At 46.0% G+C, this 16,947-nt stretch overlaps 1 protein-coding gene across 2 annotated transcripts in view; it reads right to left on the bottom strand.

Moving 5' to 3' along the window:
- LOC119962656 (coiled-coil domain-containing protein 68-like) overlaps positions 1-16,530 on the bottom strand; it is an 83,907-nt gene extending 67,377 nt beyond the window's left edge. The window contains exons 1-3 of one of the 2 annotated variants that reach the window (XM_038790531.1): positions 16,330-16,530; positions 11,948-12,086; positions 10,800-10,886 (exon numbers count right to left, since the gene is read on the bottom strand). In XM_038790531.1, the coding sequence (XP_038646459.1) occupies positions 10,800-10,886; positions 11,948-12,064 (204 nt within the window). In that variant the 5' untranslated portion in view covers positions 12,065-12,086; positions 16,330-16,530. Of the gene's footprint in view, positions 1-10,799; positions 10,887-11,947; positions 12,087-16,289 lie in introns of both variants that reach the window. The other variant, XM_038790530.1, reaches the window with a different exon arrangement.
- Between the last annotated feature and the right edge of the window lie 417 nt (positions 16,531-16,947).

The raw sequence follows: 16,947 nt of genomic DNA on the forward strand, positions 1-16,947 counted from the left end.
TTAGCACAGTTAAGACTGGTCTCCTACACCATTCAAACTCGGGACGATGTAGTGTGGGGAAGACATGCTGATGAACCTTTAGCAACTAGAACTAGTTTGCCAGAGACAGAGTCAACCGAGAGTCTGCAACAAACTGTGCCAAGTGAAGACCTAGACATTCCTGAGAACCTGACAATACGAGAAACAACTGTGGAAGACAGTACCCAGCTAAGGACACTTCAACACCGAGTCAAGCTCTGAACATTACGTCAACTCTAGTTGAAACAATTACAGACGACGTCCAAACTGAACCAAAAAGAAACAGAGGATGCAGTCAACGTGAGAAAGCAAATCCCTGAGGTTCACCAACAACCACACAGAAATCAATGTCCTCCAAAACATCTAATTTATTGAATGCTGTGTTTATTAATTGGTCATATAGTAAATTTTGATCATTAACATTATATTGTGTTTCATGTTTGTTGCTAATTGGAACAAGGTCACTTTAAGAATCCAACCACATCATGTATTGATGATGTCATCAGCAGTTTGCATGGGAAAATGTCCAGTCTATCCTAACAGCCTGTAGAGTGAACACCTTTCCAATTGTGGTGGTATGATTTGCATAGCTGTCTGCCATTGGTGCAGAACACCGGCTTACCATTGGCCCTGGTCGGTCATGTGCCTCTCGACCGATTGGTTGAGACCAGTCATGTGGCGGCTCTCCGATTGGTCGAGATGCTGAGTTAACCACGCCTCCATACCGAGGTATAAATAGTCAGAATGCCCGGCGGTCGTCCATTTATTGTAGTCGACCGCAGGGCTAAGTTCTAGCTTATTAAAGCCTTTTGTACAGCAAGTTGTCTCACGTGCAATTGATGGCTCATCACCAATAAAGTCCTTATTTGTTTGTACGTTCATGATCTGCAAATTTTGAGTTAAACATGAAAGAGAACAGTGTATGTACAGAGAGATGAAGATTGATGCAGTTATGACATTCTGAAGCAGCATGTGCTGGAAACAGAACTGCAAAGAAGCAGCTACTATCGATCTCAGAGAAAAGTGTTAGTGTCTGCAAGGCTTTAAAGCAAGCTTTGGCTCCCAGTATCGAACGAAAGAGATAGTGAAGCTGTGTAAGATCTCCCCTTTAGCAATGCCAGATTTATGATAATGTTACTGGAATCTTTAGAGATCAAAATCTATGAGGACTGTAGCTTAAAAGCGATGTTTAGCTCTGAGTTAATTAAACAGAAACCGTGTAGGAAATGTTTGTAGATATACTGTTAACTGTCTAAATGTAATGTAAATGTTGTGCTTTTAAGTTTTATTTTTCCCCACTTTTTAATAAACTTGTGATGGTCCAGCAATGAAAGATAAAAATATATATATGTTCATCAGCTGGACTATTTTATAAAGTCATTTTTTTGTGCTTTTTCAAATGGACAATGGCTGAGATGGCAAAATGGTTCAGATGGTCACCTGATGCCTTGCAGCCATTTCGAAGTAACAGTGGCCGGGGACAGTGAGCCTGTTCCAGTTAACTTTAAATAAAGGAAAGCCTTAACAGGTCATAATCTCCCTTAATGGTGCTAATGGCTGAAACAGAGTGGTGGGCTACTACCAGACTCCTAAATGACCCTCGTATGGACTGATCTCATCTCATCACACATCTTCTATGAGTACTACTACACTCCTGTATGCTTCACCCAATATTTGTGTTTATATATTTAGATTGTGCATCTAACATATGGCCTCTATTTTTCATGTATGGAATGATCTGACTGGACTGTATGCAAAACAATACTTTTCACTGTACCTCGGTACATGTGATAATAAAACCAAAACCACTGTGGGCCATGTGCTGGAAAATGGGATTAAAATGAGAGGCTCGTTTCATTTTCCTCTTTTTTGGCCGACGCAGATATGATGGGCTGAATGGCCTCTTTCTGCACCATAACCTTTCTATGATTATATGGTTCTATGAAGGCAGCTTGCTGTCCCTTTCTCAAGGGGCAATTAGAGATAGGCAATAAAAAATATATGCTGGCCTCACCAGTGTCACCCATGCCCCGTGAAAATCATTTTTAAAATCACCCTCGTGCCACTTTGTTGATGTATAAAATCTTACATCACATGAACAATTACATCAGCATGGAAAATAAATTTGGAATAATTAACCTGTCACATAGAATATCAGAATACAGCACTAAAATGAACCATAATTTTCCTAGAAAATTTCCCTAGCATTGAACTGGAAAAGAGAACTGCATGTTTTTCCAAATTCCACTCTCTTCACTATTTTAATAGAGTGATTCGCTCAATTATTTTAAAGAGTTAAATTCTTCTGCTAAAATAGAAGATGAAGAATTTCACATGAATGTGTTAAGTGTTCATGATTTAATGTCAGAGCCTCTTGAAATTCCTATCAAAATTATTTAATAAATATGGTAGACGGCTGAGGAATCTCTACCAAAATAGCTAGTGATATTACCACTATCACAGTACAATCGTATAAAGAAACACTTGAGGGATTATAACAAAATGTATCATGTTAGGTGGGGCACTGTGAACAATTGATGTCTCACTCAGGGTAAAGTTATCATCGGGCGGTATCAATGAATGAGTCAGACAATGTGTTTGTACAGTCACGCTCTGGAATGTGTTTCAGAGCACTGTATCAACTCAAAAAAGGTTTTCATACAATAATTATATTATAGTTCCAACAAAAAAATGAAAGACTTGCCCTTGTATAGCACATTTCACAACTTCAGGGCACCCCAAAACACTTTCCAGCCAATACAGTATTTTGAAAGTGCATACACAACAAATTCCAACAACAAGAAGTGCGAAAATGGGCAGATAATTCTGGGGGTCGGTTAGATCAGTTGCCTGTTAGATTGCTGGCCTGTGATCCGGAGCAATGCCAACAGCACAGCTTCAATTCCTATACCCACTGAGGCTATTCATGAAGGTCCTGTCATCTCAATCTTGCCCCTCGCCTAAGGTGTGGTGAACCTCAATCTAAATCACCACTAGTCAGCTCTCATTTCAATAAAGGATCAACATGAGCCACTCCTATGCTCCTCTGCAAATTAATGCCAAGGGATCATTTACCTCTGGCTGAGAACGCCTCAGTCTAATGTCTCTTTTGAAAGATACTACGTCTGATGAAGTTCCCTGTAAGGCTATATTAGTGCAAGTTATTTATTTCATTCTTTACTGACCAAGCGATCTTTCTTCATCTATAGGGTTGGTGTACTGGAGGTTGTTCTGCCCCGAAGTGTGTCAACCTGAATGTCCTCAATCAAAGTCTACATGCAGACACACCCTTTCCAACATAGGTCATTGAATGATGATCAACTGGATCTTGACTGATTTTTCCTTCCCCTATCCCAGGATATGTGGTCAACAATAACCCACCTATTGCTGCTTTGACTAAAACCAGCTAACACTATACAGACTAATGGCCCAGCCATGGCACATTCAAACAGTTTTCTCTCTGTTTAGTCTACATTATCATGGAAGTGTTTCAGCAAAAGGTGGAAAGTTGGATGGAAATTTATCATTTGAAACAGAGTGGGAATTCGATACAGAACGGGAATAGATATTTTTTGCTTCTCCTCCTTGCTTTGTAACTTTTTGAATCTTCAGAGTGGTCTTGCCCTGCTCCAGCAGGTGAGTCTACAAGAGCTGATTGGTGAGTGGTGGGTAAAGTCGGTATGTCTTTCAAACTTTTATCACTTATAGTTTGAAAATACTTTTTGTGGTTTATAACCTGTAAGGGCTATAATTGGTAGAAACAAGGACAAGGAAAGATAAGCCATAGAGAATTGAATATAATCTAATATCAAGCATCTTCCAAAGGTTTAATTTAAAGGCGTAAGTCATGGCAGGAGAGCTCAAAGGGTAGAGTGCTCCTCTTGTTCTATGTAGGAAGCCAAGAACATTTTCAGTACCCACAGCCAGCATATGTGCAGGAAGTGTCTCCAGCTGCAGCTCCTGGGAGCCCGGGCTTTGGAGCTGGAGCGGAAGCTGGGGACACTGTAAGTGTCTATGAGGTGGAGAGTGTCGTGGATAACACATATAGAGACGTGGTCACATTGCAGGCTCAGATTCCACAGGTAGGCAGGGAATGGATGACCACAAGGCAGAGCAAGAGAGCTAGGCAGGCAGTGCAGGAATCTCCTATGGCCATTCCCCTGCAAAACAGAGAGTTAGGAAGAAAGTTGAGAAGTTGGACCTCTGAGCTAGTGATCTCCGGATTACTACCGGTGCCACCGTACTAGTCAGAGTAGAAATAACAGGATACATTGGATGAATACGTAGCTGAAGAGATGATGTGAGGGGGGTGGGGGGGATTTCAGATTCCTGGGGCATTAGGACTGGTTCTGGGGGAGGTGGGACCGGTACAAACTGGATGGATTACACCAGGGCAGGACCGGGACTGATGTCCTGGTGGAAGTATTGGCTAGAGTGGCTGGGGAGGGTTCAAACTAAAAAGGCAGGGGGATGGGAATCTATGCAAGAGGAGGGGGAATCAAGGAGAAAAACAAAAAAGCAGAGAAAGGAATCAGAAAAGTGATAGGCAGAGAAATCAAGAGCCAAATCCAAACAGGGCCACAGTGAAAAATGTTGGGTGCGGGACTACTGCTGGGGGCCCTGTACATAACTACCATAAGAGCCTTTTTTTCCTTTGTGATTCTTCAACGCTACCCACACAGATTCTATCCCTTTTGATCCTATATCGCTCCTTGCTATCGATTTAACTTCATTCCTTACTAACAATGCAACCCCGCCCCCTCTGCCTATATGTCTGTTCTTTCGATAGCACATATATCGTTGGATATTTAAATCCAGCCCTCATCCCCTTGAAGCCATATCTCTGTGATGGCCACAACATCGTACTGGCCAGTTTCAATGTGCGCAACAAGCTCATTTAGCTTGTTTTGTACACTGCGCGCATTAAGGTACAATACGCTCAGTCCTGCATTGACTTCCCTTTTCATATTTGCCACCTTTTTTGCTCTGCCTGAAGTTAGATTCTTGCCACCATACTCTCTGTTCTATTACTTGTTCTGGAAACTTCACTAAACTCTCCTGTGCCCTCGGCCCCTTTAACTAATTTAAAGTCCTCATCATTAACCTGGACTTCTACCTTCTCCTTTAACTTGGATTTTCTAATTCTCCATGCAACTGAATCCCCCATTAATTAGTTTAAAGCCCTATCTACAACCATAGTTATGCGATTCACCAGGACTCTGATCCCAGCATGATTCAGATGAAGATCGCCCCATCAAAACATGTCCCCACTTCCCCACTACTGGTGCCAATGTCCCATGAATTCAAACACATTTCTCCCACGCCACTCATTGAGCCACTCATTAGCATTGTTGCTTCACAGTGCCAGAGACCCAGGTTCGATTCCTGGGTTGGGTCACTGTCTGCGCGGAGTCTGCATGTTCTCCCGTGTCTGCGTGTGTTTCCTCCATGTGCTCTGATTTTCTCCCATAAGTCCTGACAGACGTGCTTGTTAGGTGAATTAGGCATTCTGAATTCTCCCTCAGTGTACCCGAACAGGCGCCGGAGTGTGGTACTAGGGGATTTTCACAGTAACTTCATTGCAGTTTAATGTAAGTCTACTTGTGACACAAGATTACTATTGTTAATCTTATTGACCTTGTGCCAATTAGTTTGTGGCTCAGGTCCTGTTTTTTAATTTAGCTCCTAGCTGTTTATATTCCCTTAGCAGAACCTCTGTCTTTGATCTACCTATGTCGATGTACCTATGTGGAAAACACCAACTGGATCTTTATCCTCCCAATCCAAGTTCTGCTGCAGCCCAGCTGCGAAATTCCAAATCTGAGCACCAGGTAGGCAACAGAACATTTGGGATTCTCGATCCTGGTCTGAGAGAACAGTGTCAGTGCTCCTAACAATACTGTCCCCAATTAGAAAATAGGATATTTTATCTCCCCCCAACTTAGACAGCTCCCTGTACCACGGCGCCTTGTTCAGTTTGCTGATCCTCCCTGCAGTTCCGTTCCCTTCCACTGAGGGAGCAAGAATCTCAAACCTGTTGGACAGGATCAAGGGCTGAGGCTCCTGCAACTCTTCCTGCAACTCCTGCGACACAGTGTCCAGGTACCTCGCTCCCTCCCTGATGTGTCGCAGCAACAGGTTGTTAAATGTGGTCGTAACCCCATCGAAGGGACAGGTACCAGAGGTAGTGGTCTCTATGGACGCGGAGAACGCTTTCGACAGGGTGGAGTGGAGGTACCTGTTCGAGGTTCTGGAAATGTTATGGGTTGGGCCAAAGTTTGTGGCATGGGTGCGCCTGCTGGACGTGGCCTCGCTGGCGAGCATACAGATAAACTAGATGAGTGCATGGAGCATCGGGCTGTCCGCTGTCAATAGAGCCCTTGGCGAAGGCCCTTAGGGGGGGTCAGTAGAGTGGCAGGAGATTGTGAGGGGGAATAGAGAACACCGGGTGTCACTGTATGCAGACGACCTGCTGCTGTTCATATCGGATCCATTGGAGAGTATAGGGAGAATTATGTAGATACTAGTGAGGTCTGGGGCCTTCTCAGGCTTTAAGCGGAAAGTCAGAAAGAGTGAGGTGTTTCCGATGAATGAGGCAGACAGGGGAGCCAATTTGGGGGTGTTGCCATTTCAGGTTTCCAGTGACAAGTTCAGGTATTTGGGGGTTCAGGTGGCGAGGGAGTCGGTGACGATGCACAATTGGAACCTAACAAAGTTGGTGGAGGAGGTAAGGGAGGACATTAGGAGATGGGATACGTTACACCTGATACTGCCGGGGAGGGTTCAGGTGGTAAAAATGAATGTTCCGTCAAGGTTCCTATTTGTATTCCAGATCCTCCCGATCTTCATTCCAAAGACCTTTTTCTGGAAACTGGATGCAGCGATTTTGGAGTTTTAATGCATAGTAGTTTCATAGAGTTTCATAGAATATACAGTGCAGAAGGAGGCCATTTGGCCCATCGAGTCTGCACCGACCCACTTAAGCCCTCACGTCCATCCTATCCCCGCAACCCAATAACCCCTCCCAACATTTTTGGTCACAGGATTAGGTGGCCAATCCACCTAACCTGCACGTCTTTAGACTGTGGGAGAAAACCGGAGCACCCGGAGGAAACCCATGCAGACACGTGGAGAATGGGCAAACTCCGCACAGACAGTGACCCAGCAGGGAATCGAACCTGGGACCCTGGCACTGTGAAGCCACAGTGCTATCCACGTGTGCTACCATGCTGCCCAATATACCCACTATATGGGGGTGTAACTTCATTGCAGTGTTAATGTAAGCCTACTTGTGACAATAAAGATTAGTTTTTTAAAAAGGTACCTAGGGTGAAGAGGACCCTGCTACAGAGGCAGAGGCAGAAAGGGGGTGTTGGCGTTACCAAATCTATTGCATTATTATTGGGCGGCCAATGTGGAGAAGGTGAGGCAACAGTAGGAAGGAGAGGGGGTAAAATGGGTTATGATGGAGGAGTAATCCTGGATGGGGTCCAGCCTGAGAGTCATGGTGATGGTGCTAATACGCTGGCACTGAGGAGATACACGGAGAGCCCGATGGTACAGTCCACGATTAGGGTTGGAACCAGTTGAGGAGACACTCCAGGGTGGACCGTTGTGTGAGAAACATGGGTTCAAACCAGGGGAGACAGGTGGCATGTATAGGAAGTGGAGAGAGGTGAGGCTGGTGAGGGCGAGGGGTCTATAACTGGAAGAGGTTTACAAGTCTGGAAGAGCTGCAGGAGAGGGTGGAGCTGCTGAAGGGAAATTAGTTCAGGTATATGCAAGTGAGGGTCTTTGCGTGGAAGGAATGGAGAGGGTTTTCCAAGCTGCCGGAATACACACTATTGGAGCTGTTGCTGCTCATGGACATGGAAGGAGAGGGTAAAATTGGGGATATATACGGGTGGCTGGGGGAGCAGGGAGGAGCGCAGGTGGTGAGGATTAAGGAGAAATGGGAGGAGGAGTTGGGGGAGGGGATAGGATGGGGAGTGTGGAGTGAGGCAATGCACAGGGTGAATTCGACCTCCTCGTGCACGAGGATGAGTTTGATTCAGTTTAAGGTGGTGCACAGGGTGCATATGCCCCAGGCGAGGATGAGTGGGTTCTTCCTGGGGGTAGCAGAAGAGTATGAGAAGTGTGGGCAACGGCCAGCAAATCACGCGCATATGGTCTGGGGCTGTGAGAAATTGGAGATATGCTAGGAGGGGGTGTTTGGGATGTTATCAAAGATTGTGGGGGTAGAGGCCGGGCCAGACCCAATGGTGGCGATTTTTGGGGTGTCAGAAATGGCGGAGCTAATGGAGAGGAGGAAGGCCAACGTTGTAACCGTCGCCTCTCTAGTTGCCTAGCGAAGGATTCTGCTGGAATAGCGGCCCAGCTGGGGGACCTGTACGACTTTCTCCAGCTGGAGAAGATTAAGTTAGAATTGAGGGGATCAGTGGAGGGCTTTGGGACATGAACTGTGAGATGTGGAGAATGTTCTTTGATTTATAGATGCTTTTATATTTTTGAATAAGTTTGGAATAAAATACATTTTTTTTAAAAAGGCGGCAAATAGTTTGTTGGCCTTCATCACCAGAGGATTTGAGTACTGGAGCAGCGATGTCTTGCTGCAATTATACAGGGCTTTGGTGAGACCACATCTGGCATATTATGTGCAGTTTTGCTCTCCTTATCTTAGGAAGGATGTTCTTGCTCTAGAGGGAGTGCAGCGAAGATTTACCAGACTGATTCCTGGGAGAGCAGGACGGACATATGAGGAGAGATTGAGTCGGTTAGGATTGCATATTCACTGGAGTTCACAAGAATGAGGGTGGATCTCATAGAAACCTATAAAATTCTAACAGGACTAGACAGGGTAGATGCAGGTAAGAATGCTCCCGATGGTGGGTGTGTCCAGAACCAGGGATTCATAGTCTGAGGATATGGGGTACACCATTCAGGACAGAGATGAGGAGAAACCTCTTCACTCAGAGAGTGGTAAGCCTGTGGAATTCATTATCACAGAATGTAGTTGAGGCCACAACATAGTATGTTTGCAAGAAAAGTTGGATGCATCACTTGGGGTGAAGACGATCAAAGGATATGGGCGGAGGCCGGATTAGGTTATTGAGTTGGATGATCGGCAATGATCACAATGAATGGCGGAGCGAGCTCAAAGGGCCGAATGGGCTCCTTCTGCTTCTATTTTCTATGTGTCTATGCTGGATTTCTGCCTGTTTTTGCACATATTGCATTTCCCTCTGAAAGCAATGCCATTGAAAGCATATTCAAATAAGTTAATAAATACCAGAATGGGATCATTCATCACAAGTTCTGTCTTGACCACCTTGAGCAAGTGATGGATATTACTTCCACTCATGTTTTGCTGGCACCCATTCTTTGCTAGAATTGAGGGAAGAGGCTTCAATTGAAGGGGCAGACTCACTCTCCTCCATCTGTAGGTTTGGTCGGTCAATCTTCAAGGCTCTACACCTGGGTAACAGTTGGCACGACCCTGTTGTTGTAGAAATCATCCTACCCCATACACTATGACACCAATCCATAGTACAGGTGGAACCATCACAGGGGGAATGCCAAAATAATTTGCAAATGACTGGGCAGGTGGCTACAAAGCCTGCCCCCACTAACCTTACATCCGCCATATTTACAAAGGAGAGAAATCCAATCTGCTGGCCACGTTAAAACTCAATTACCCATTTGACTGTCCAGGTGGCTTGATTAAAAATAAGGGGCGCGATTCTCCGACCCCCACGCCGGGTGGGAAAATTGCGGGAGTGCCGGGCAATTCACGACACACCGCCCTGGCACCCGCACGTGATTCGCCCACCCCCCCAAAAACGGCGTGTCGCGTTTTACGACAGGCCATTCGGAGAATCGCCGCTCGCCGTTTCTAACGGTCGAGCGGCGATTCTCTGGCCTGGATGGGCCGAGCGGCCTGCCTAATCCGACCGGTTCACGCCGGCGCCAACCACACCTGGTCGCTGCCGGCGTGAACAGCGCACGACCACTGCGTGTGGGGTTGTGAGGGGGGGGAGGGAGGGACGAGCACCAGGGGGGTGCTCAGGAGGGGTCTGGCCTGCGATCGGTGCCCACCGATCGTCGGGCTAGCGTCTCTAAAAGACGCACTCTTTTCCCTCCACCGCCCCCCAAGATCAATGCTCCATTCTTGCGGGGCGCCCCCAGGGAGGACGCCAACCTGCGCATGCGCAGGTGGTGTCATTTAGGCGCTGCCGGCCGCGTCATTCAGGCGGCGCCACTTTGACGCGGGCGCCAAGGCCTAGCGCCCAAAATTGACGTGCCGCCGCTCCTAGCCCCCCGGGGGGGAAGAATAGGGGGCGAGGAGCGGCCTCCGACGCTGGAGTGAAACACTCCGGTTTTCACTCCGGCGTCGGCACTTTGTCTCCCTTTGGGAGAATTGCGCCCAAGCTCTTGTATGAACAAATAATAATATTAATTGCTTATTGTCACAAGTAGGCTTCAGTGAAGTTACTGTGAAAAGCCCCTAGTCACCACATTTCGGCCTGTTCGAGGAGGCCGGTATGGGAACCCACTGGTAATTGTTTACAGTAGATTTCTTGATTAATATGGAGATCAGGAGTTATGGCAGGAAAGTGGGGATGAGAAACATATCAGCCATGATCGAATGGCAGAGCAGACTTGATGGGCCAATTGGCCAAATCCTACTCCTGTATCTTATGGTCTATGGATAGTGCTCACTCCAGAGATTCTCACTTAGTATCATTTAAACCAGAAAATGCAAATAATGTAACTCAGCGTACCTTAATCTCTTGAGTTTGTTGGCTGTCAATCACTCCATCCTCATTCCCAAAGAGTTGTTGTCGCATTTTTTGTAATGTAATTCGCATCTAGATAGAAAGAGCAAAATCTGAACAACTGACACCTTTGAATCAAACTTGCACATAAATTAACTCCAGGTTTTCCTGGGGGCCTTTGCCTTGACGTGGTCTCACGCATTCATATTAAATATTTCAGTTAGAATAAGCAATACATTGTTTTCTAATGTAGGTTTACTGCACTATGCATTGAACAATGTATTATTTTCTGATAATTTGTTGTTAAAATAGCCTTTCCTTTCAAAACAATCAAATCTAATTGCTTCAATACCTTGAGGTTATTCAGATTTCAATTGTTGCCTGGGCAGAACACGTTACTGAATGGAAGCTGCTTATCAGTTCAATATTGCAGTAGCACAGTATCCACAAATCTGTGGAGATGTGCCTCCAGAAATTGGAACCTTCAGCAGCCATTATTTAAAGGCAGGCACATTGTTCTTGGACTGGGAGAGCATTGCATTCGAAATCTACTAGGATGCTAACCCAAAACTCTTGTTAGGCTCATTGCCTATGAAAATCGTGGAATCATAGAATGGTTACGGCACGGAAGGAAGCAGTTTGGCCCATTGCGTCTGTGCTGGCCCTCTGAGGGAGAAATGCACCGAGTGCATTTTTTCCACAGCCCATCATTTTTTTTCCCTTTTCAGATAGTGATCCAATTGCCTTATGAAAGCCCCTGTTGACCCTGCCTCCACTGCACTCTCAGGCAATGGAGCGCCATAGGCCCATTTGAAGCCCCTTCGAGATAGTGGAGCAAGACTGACTGTAGCATGCGCTGCCCATGTTGCTGTCACTTTTCTCTTGCTGATCCCCCGCCACTCACCTGCTCCCAAATCTCCACACTGCTCCCAAACTCACAGCAGCTGATTTTCATATAGTCATGCCGTGAAGGCGCAAGAGGGCCAATTTTGCCTGATCTTCTTTCACATCAGTTTCATTGTGGTGGGCAATGCTGATGCTCCATGTATTAACCAAATAAATCATCATAGGAGTCGCAATTGGATGTTTGAAGTGATGAGAAGTCAGTACATCTGCACACAGTAGTTTATGAGTCATTAGGATTATTATTTCACCTTTTTTATATATTCTGTCTCTTCTTTAATTTGAGCCGTGGCAGAACCATAGTATAGTTTTCTTCCTCCTGCTTCATGGCTGTTGCTTTCCACCATTCTAGGCTCGGTGCAGTACATTGTACAGCAATAAAGATGTTACCTTTTTAGATGACAAAGAAAGGAAACATTTTATCATTGTTTTGTTATATGATTCCTTAATTAGTTTGTTGTTTTATAAGCATGACTAGTGCTTGTGCTTGTTCAGGTTAATAGAAATTATTTTCTCACACAGGAAATGTTTATTTCACTTTTTAATCTCATCACTGGGAAATCTTGCAGCTTCTTTGAATATTTTCTACTAGCCTGGACAAATGTAGCTGTAACAACACAGAAGAAGCTCAACACCAACTAGAACTAAGCAGCACACTTGTTCTGCAATCCACCTATACCTCAAACATCCCCTCCTTCCAGCACTGGTGCACATTGGCTGCAGTGTGTCCAATCTGTAAGATGCATTGCAGCAATTCACCAAGGCACCTTTGGTAATACTTTCTAAACCTACAAGCTGAGTTGTGTTCTGTGGCCTTGCTGCCGCAATGATACTCACAGAATCTCACATAATCACAGAATGCTCACGGATCTCGAATAACGACGAGTCAGAATACAGGAGGGAGATAGAGGGCGAGATTCTCCCAAAACGGGAGAAATCGTAAAGCTGCCGTAAAACCCGGGCGGGCCCCTTCCCGACGGGGGACCGATTCTGGTCCCCGGTCGGGGCTAGTAGCCCGACGCCGTAGGCTCCGGCAAGACGGGCTTAACGAAAATCGTTAAGCCCGCTTACTGGAGTTAGCGCCGGCTGACGCGTCATATGAGGTCAGCCGCGCATGCGCAGTTTGGAAGACTCCAACCCGCGCATGCGCGGGTGACGTCATCGCGTTTTTGCGCGAAACCCGCGCATGCGCGGGCCGGGTTGCCCCTCAGCCGCCCCGCGAATGGATACTGCGGGGCGGCGGAAGGACAAGTAGTGTGCGGGCATCGGGCCCGCTGCCCGCGATCGGTGCCCACCGATCGCGGGCCCATGGCACCCTTGGCACGGCCGTGGTACTGCCGTGCCAATCGGTGCCATGGTTATAAAAAGCGAGTTGGTGACGTCGTTTTTATGAACGGCAAGACCAGGTGTGTTTGCCGTTCGTGAAAACGGCGGAAAGGGCTGGGACTTCGGCCCATCTAACAGCTGTGAATCGCTGCCGGCCGTAAAAAAACGGCAGCAGCGATTCGGGTCGGGACTTCGGCGGGGGGGTGGGAGAATAGCGGGAGGGCGGGAAAAATGTCGGGAAGGCCCTCCCGCTATTCTCCCACCCGTCGTGGGGGGCGGAGAATTTCGCCCACAGAACCTCGTGTAGTGGTGCAGCGACAACAATCTATCCCTCAATGCCAGCAAAACTAAAAAGCTGATCATTGATTTCAGAAAGCAAAGTACTGTACACATCACTGTCAGCATCAACAGGGCCAAGGTGGAGATGGTTAGCAGCTTCAAATTCCTAGGGGTACACATCTCCAAAAATCTGTCCTGGTCCACCCACGTCGATGCGATCACCAAGAAAGCACAACTTCCTCAGGAAACTAAGGAATTTCAGCATGTCCACGTGAACTCTTACCAACTTTTACAGATGCACCATAGAAAGCATCCTATCTGGCTGCATCAGGTCTGGCAACTGCTCGGCCCAAGACTGCATGAAACTTCAGAGAGTCATGAACACAGCCCAGTCCATCGCACAAACCTGCGTCCCATCTATTGGCTCCATCTACACTTCTCGTTGCCTGGGGAAAGCGGGCAGCATAATCAAAGACCCCCTCCCACCCGGCTTATTCACTCTTCCAACTTCTTCCATTGGGCAGAGATACAAAAGTCTGAGACTCAAAAACAGCTTCTTCCCCGCTGTTACCAGACTCCTAAATGATCCTCTTATGGACAGGCCTGATTAACACTACACCCATTAGCTTCACCCAATGCCAGTGTTATGTAATTACATTGTGTACCTTGTGTTGCCCTACTTTGTATTTTCTTTTATTTTCATGTACTTAATGATCTGTTGAGCTGCTCGCAGAAAAATACTTTTCACTGTACCCCGGTACATGTGACAATAAACAAAATCCAAATCCAAATCCAGAACTGTTGATGAGTTACTTGGATTAATAATTTATTATTTAAGACTTGGAAGGATAACATGCAGAATGCTATACAAACTAGATTGCGCTGGAACTGCCCGATGTACGACTATCCTTGTGTACGTCTTACTACCAACTGATGAGTCTGCCACATCATGTGACCAAGGTCTGGCACCACCAGCTGGTTGGAAGTCGCATTGCCATCTGCATACAATCTTATTCACAGACATATCACCAAAAGTTGTACCACTTGCAAGGGCAGCAGACAAATGGGAACACCGCCGCCTGCAAATCACACACTATCCTGATTTGGAAATATATCAATGTTCCTGCATCATCATTGAGTCAAAATCATGGACCTCCCTCTCTAAGAGCACAGTGGGGGTAAGTTCACCACACTGGCTGCAGCTCTTAAAGAATACAGCTCACCATCGTCTTCTCATGGCCAATTGGAGAAGGACAATAAAGGCAGAACACGCAAATGCTGCCCATATACCAAGAATAAATTAAAAATATGAAGCTTATCAATCTTGTTATGACTGGGATGAGAGGAATGCACCGTCGCTCTTGCCCCACTACTCTGCAGGTCACACTATTAGTCTAAAAGTTTAATTTAATTACCAAAATGGCCAATTATTTACCTTCACTGCTGTTCGAACCACAATAAAAGAAATTTTAACCTGGCTTCTTTCAATAAACTCAGAATGATTGATGTATTATAAAATTAAATGTCTTTTTGAAAACAGGTTACATGAGCTGGCACATGTATACAATTGTACTCTAGAAGTATAACTTTCTATCTCTTCTTAAAAATGAAAAACCAGAATGCATACACGCACAAACAGACAATCAAAGGACAAACACATAGGCTGCGAGATTCTCCGTCAGTAGGATCATCCGCTTCACTGACAGTACACCCACACCTGTGGGTTTCCTGATGGCTTGGGATGGCTACAATGGAAAACCCCACATTGACCGGCTGTTAGAATGGAGGATCCCACTACCGGCGCATTAGAAAACGGGGCTGGGCGGGAGGCGAACCTGCCCGGGGTCTCTGCAGAGATCGATGTTGGAGGATAGGCTTTATAAAATGGAGGATGTAGTTTGCAGGGTTTCGATGCTGTCGATCTGGAGATCCCTCATGTGAGGTTGGGCCACTGGTCCCAGTAGATGCCTGGAGGCCCAGGGAGTGGAACCCCTTCAGGTTAATATGGAGCACTCCCTGATGCCTCGGTGCTTGCATGGCGACATGCATGCCATCGATTGCCCCATGGGGCTGGGGCATCCCGACGATGGATAGTCAGGGCTGGGAGCAGGTTTCCTCCTCCTCCTCTCCGGCATTTGCTGTCCATCAGTTCACGGAATGATCACAGACGCCTGTGCACCTTGGTTGTCACTGGACTCCCCTCTGGGTCCCTCCTCAGCCTGACAGATGGCCGGCCTTCAGGGTGTGTGGCGGCCCCCTGAACATGGGATGCTGCCTCCAGCCTGAGTTGGTGTTGCTGCCTTCTACAGCATCTGCCTGCCTTGGCTGCCACAAGAAAACTGAGGGCAGCCTCTGTGGAATCAACAGCAGGAAACATTGTTTTGACTGAACAGAATTGGAGAAGGAGAGAGACCAACAATCAGTTAAGGTTTCCATCCTGGGACCCCCAAACCCCTCCAGACTCCCGCATTCCTACCAGGACTCTCCTGCCTTCTCTCAGAGTGTAATCCAGCGAGGCAGTTGTGCTGACAAACCTTGCTCTTCACACACAACCCCAGCCACATTAGGAGCCCCTAGACCCCAGACCTGTGTTAGAAACATTAGGGAGGCCTTGCTCGTGTTCCCTCCCTCATCCACACACTTACCCTTTGACCACAGGAGTATAATTGAATGGCATATAAGGCCAGACCCAAAGCTACACCCAAATAGCAATACAATGTCACAGTTTCTAATGATTTAATTTGCAGATATACCCAATTGTGCACTGGAGTGTTTGAATTCCAATTCAGAAATTCCTGCTGATTAAAAAAATAAATTGTAGCTATTTTCTGACAGGAATTTAAATTACAATTGATAGCTTTCTTCTTTTCTTAATGTTTCATTTTCGTCACAAAACACAAGCCATGCTCTTTAGGCGGAAAATTCATGTATGTGCAACGATTGTTACGTTTTCCAGAAAAAAATAACTGAAACGGACGTCCCACTCACCTTTCAAAGGTGGAATGAAAGCTTTGAAAACCAGATGTACCTGTAATTCCGCACCTGGCAATGAGGTGCTACCGATATAAAACGTTTGAAGGCAAATGATCCAAACCAAGCAGCATGGTCATATTTTTCACTGCAGCTCGTTGAAGTATTTTTCAGTTTATGATCTGTAGAGACCCATTAGCTCCGGTCCAGACTGCACAGCCTTGTTAATTGTCCCTGAAACTCAAAGCTGTATTTTTGTACTTCCTTATTGGCACTCTGCCACCTGTGACAACATTACTTAAAGGTAGACTGTCATACAGGTAGCATGGTTAACACATAAAAATATACCTTCTCCAATAGTTGGATTGAAAAGATAGAATTGCCCTCCCACTGACAAATATCTTTGAGAAAATAATGTGGCCATCTCAGTGATATCGAAATTCAACTCTGAAGGTCATGATTTAAGACATCCTGGGGTAATTTAACTACGGTATCCTTGTTAGTATTAGCATAACAGCATGTGATGTTTTAATATTGCAATCATGACCAGCACAGAGTTGCCACATGAATGAAAAAAAAACTGGCTATTAAAATTAAGGTGTACATAGACAACAAGGAAGATGACTCAATCGTCTGCACACTATTTGTATTTAAATTTATGTTCACATGGCAACAA

Source organism: Scyliorhinus canicula, chromosome 3, assembly GCF_902713615.1.
Source record: "Scyliorhinus canicula chromosome 3, sScyCan1.1, whole genome shotgun sequence".
Taxonomy (NCBI): domain Eukaryota; kingdom Metazoa; phylum Chordata; class Chondrichthyes; order Carcharhiniformes; family Scyliorhinidae; genus Scyliorhinus; species Scyliorhinus canicula.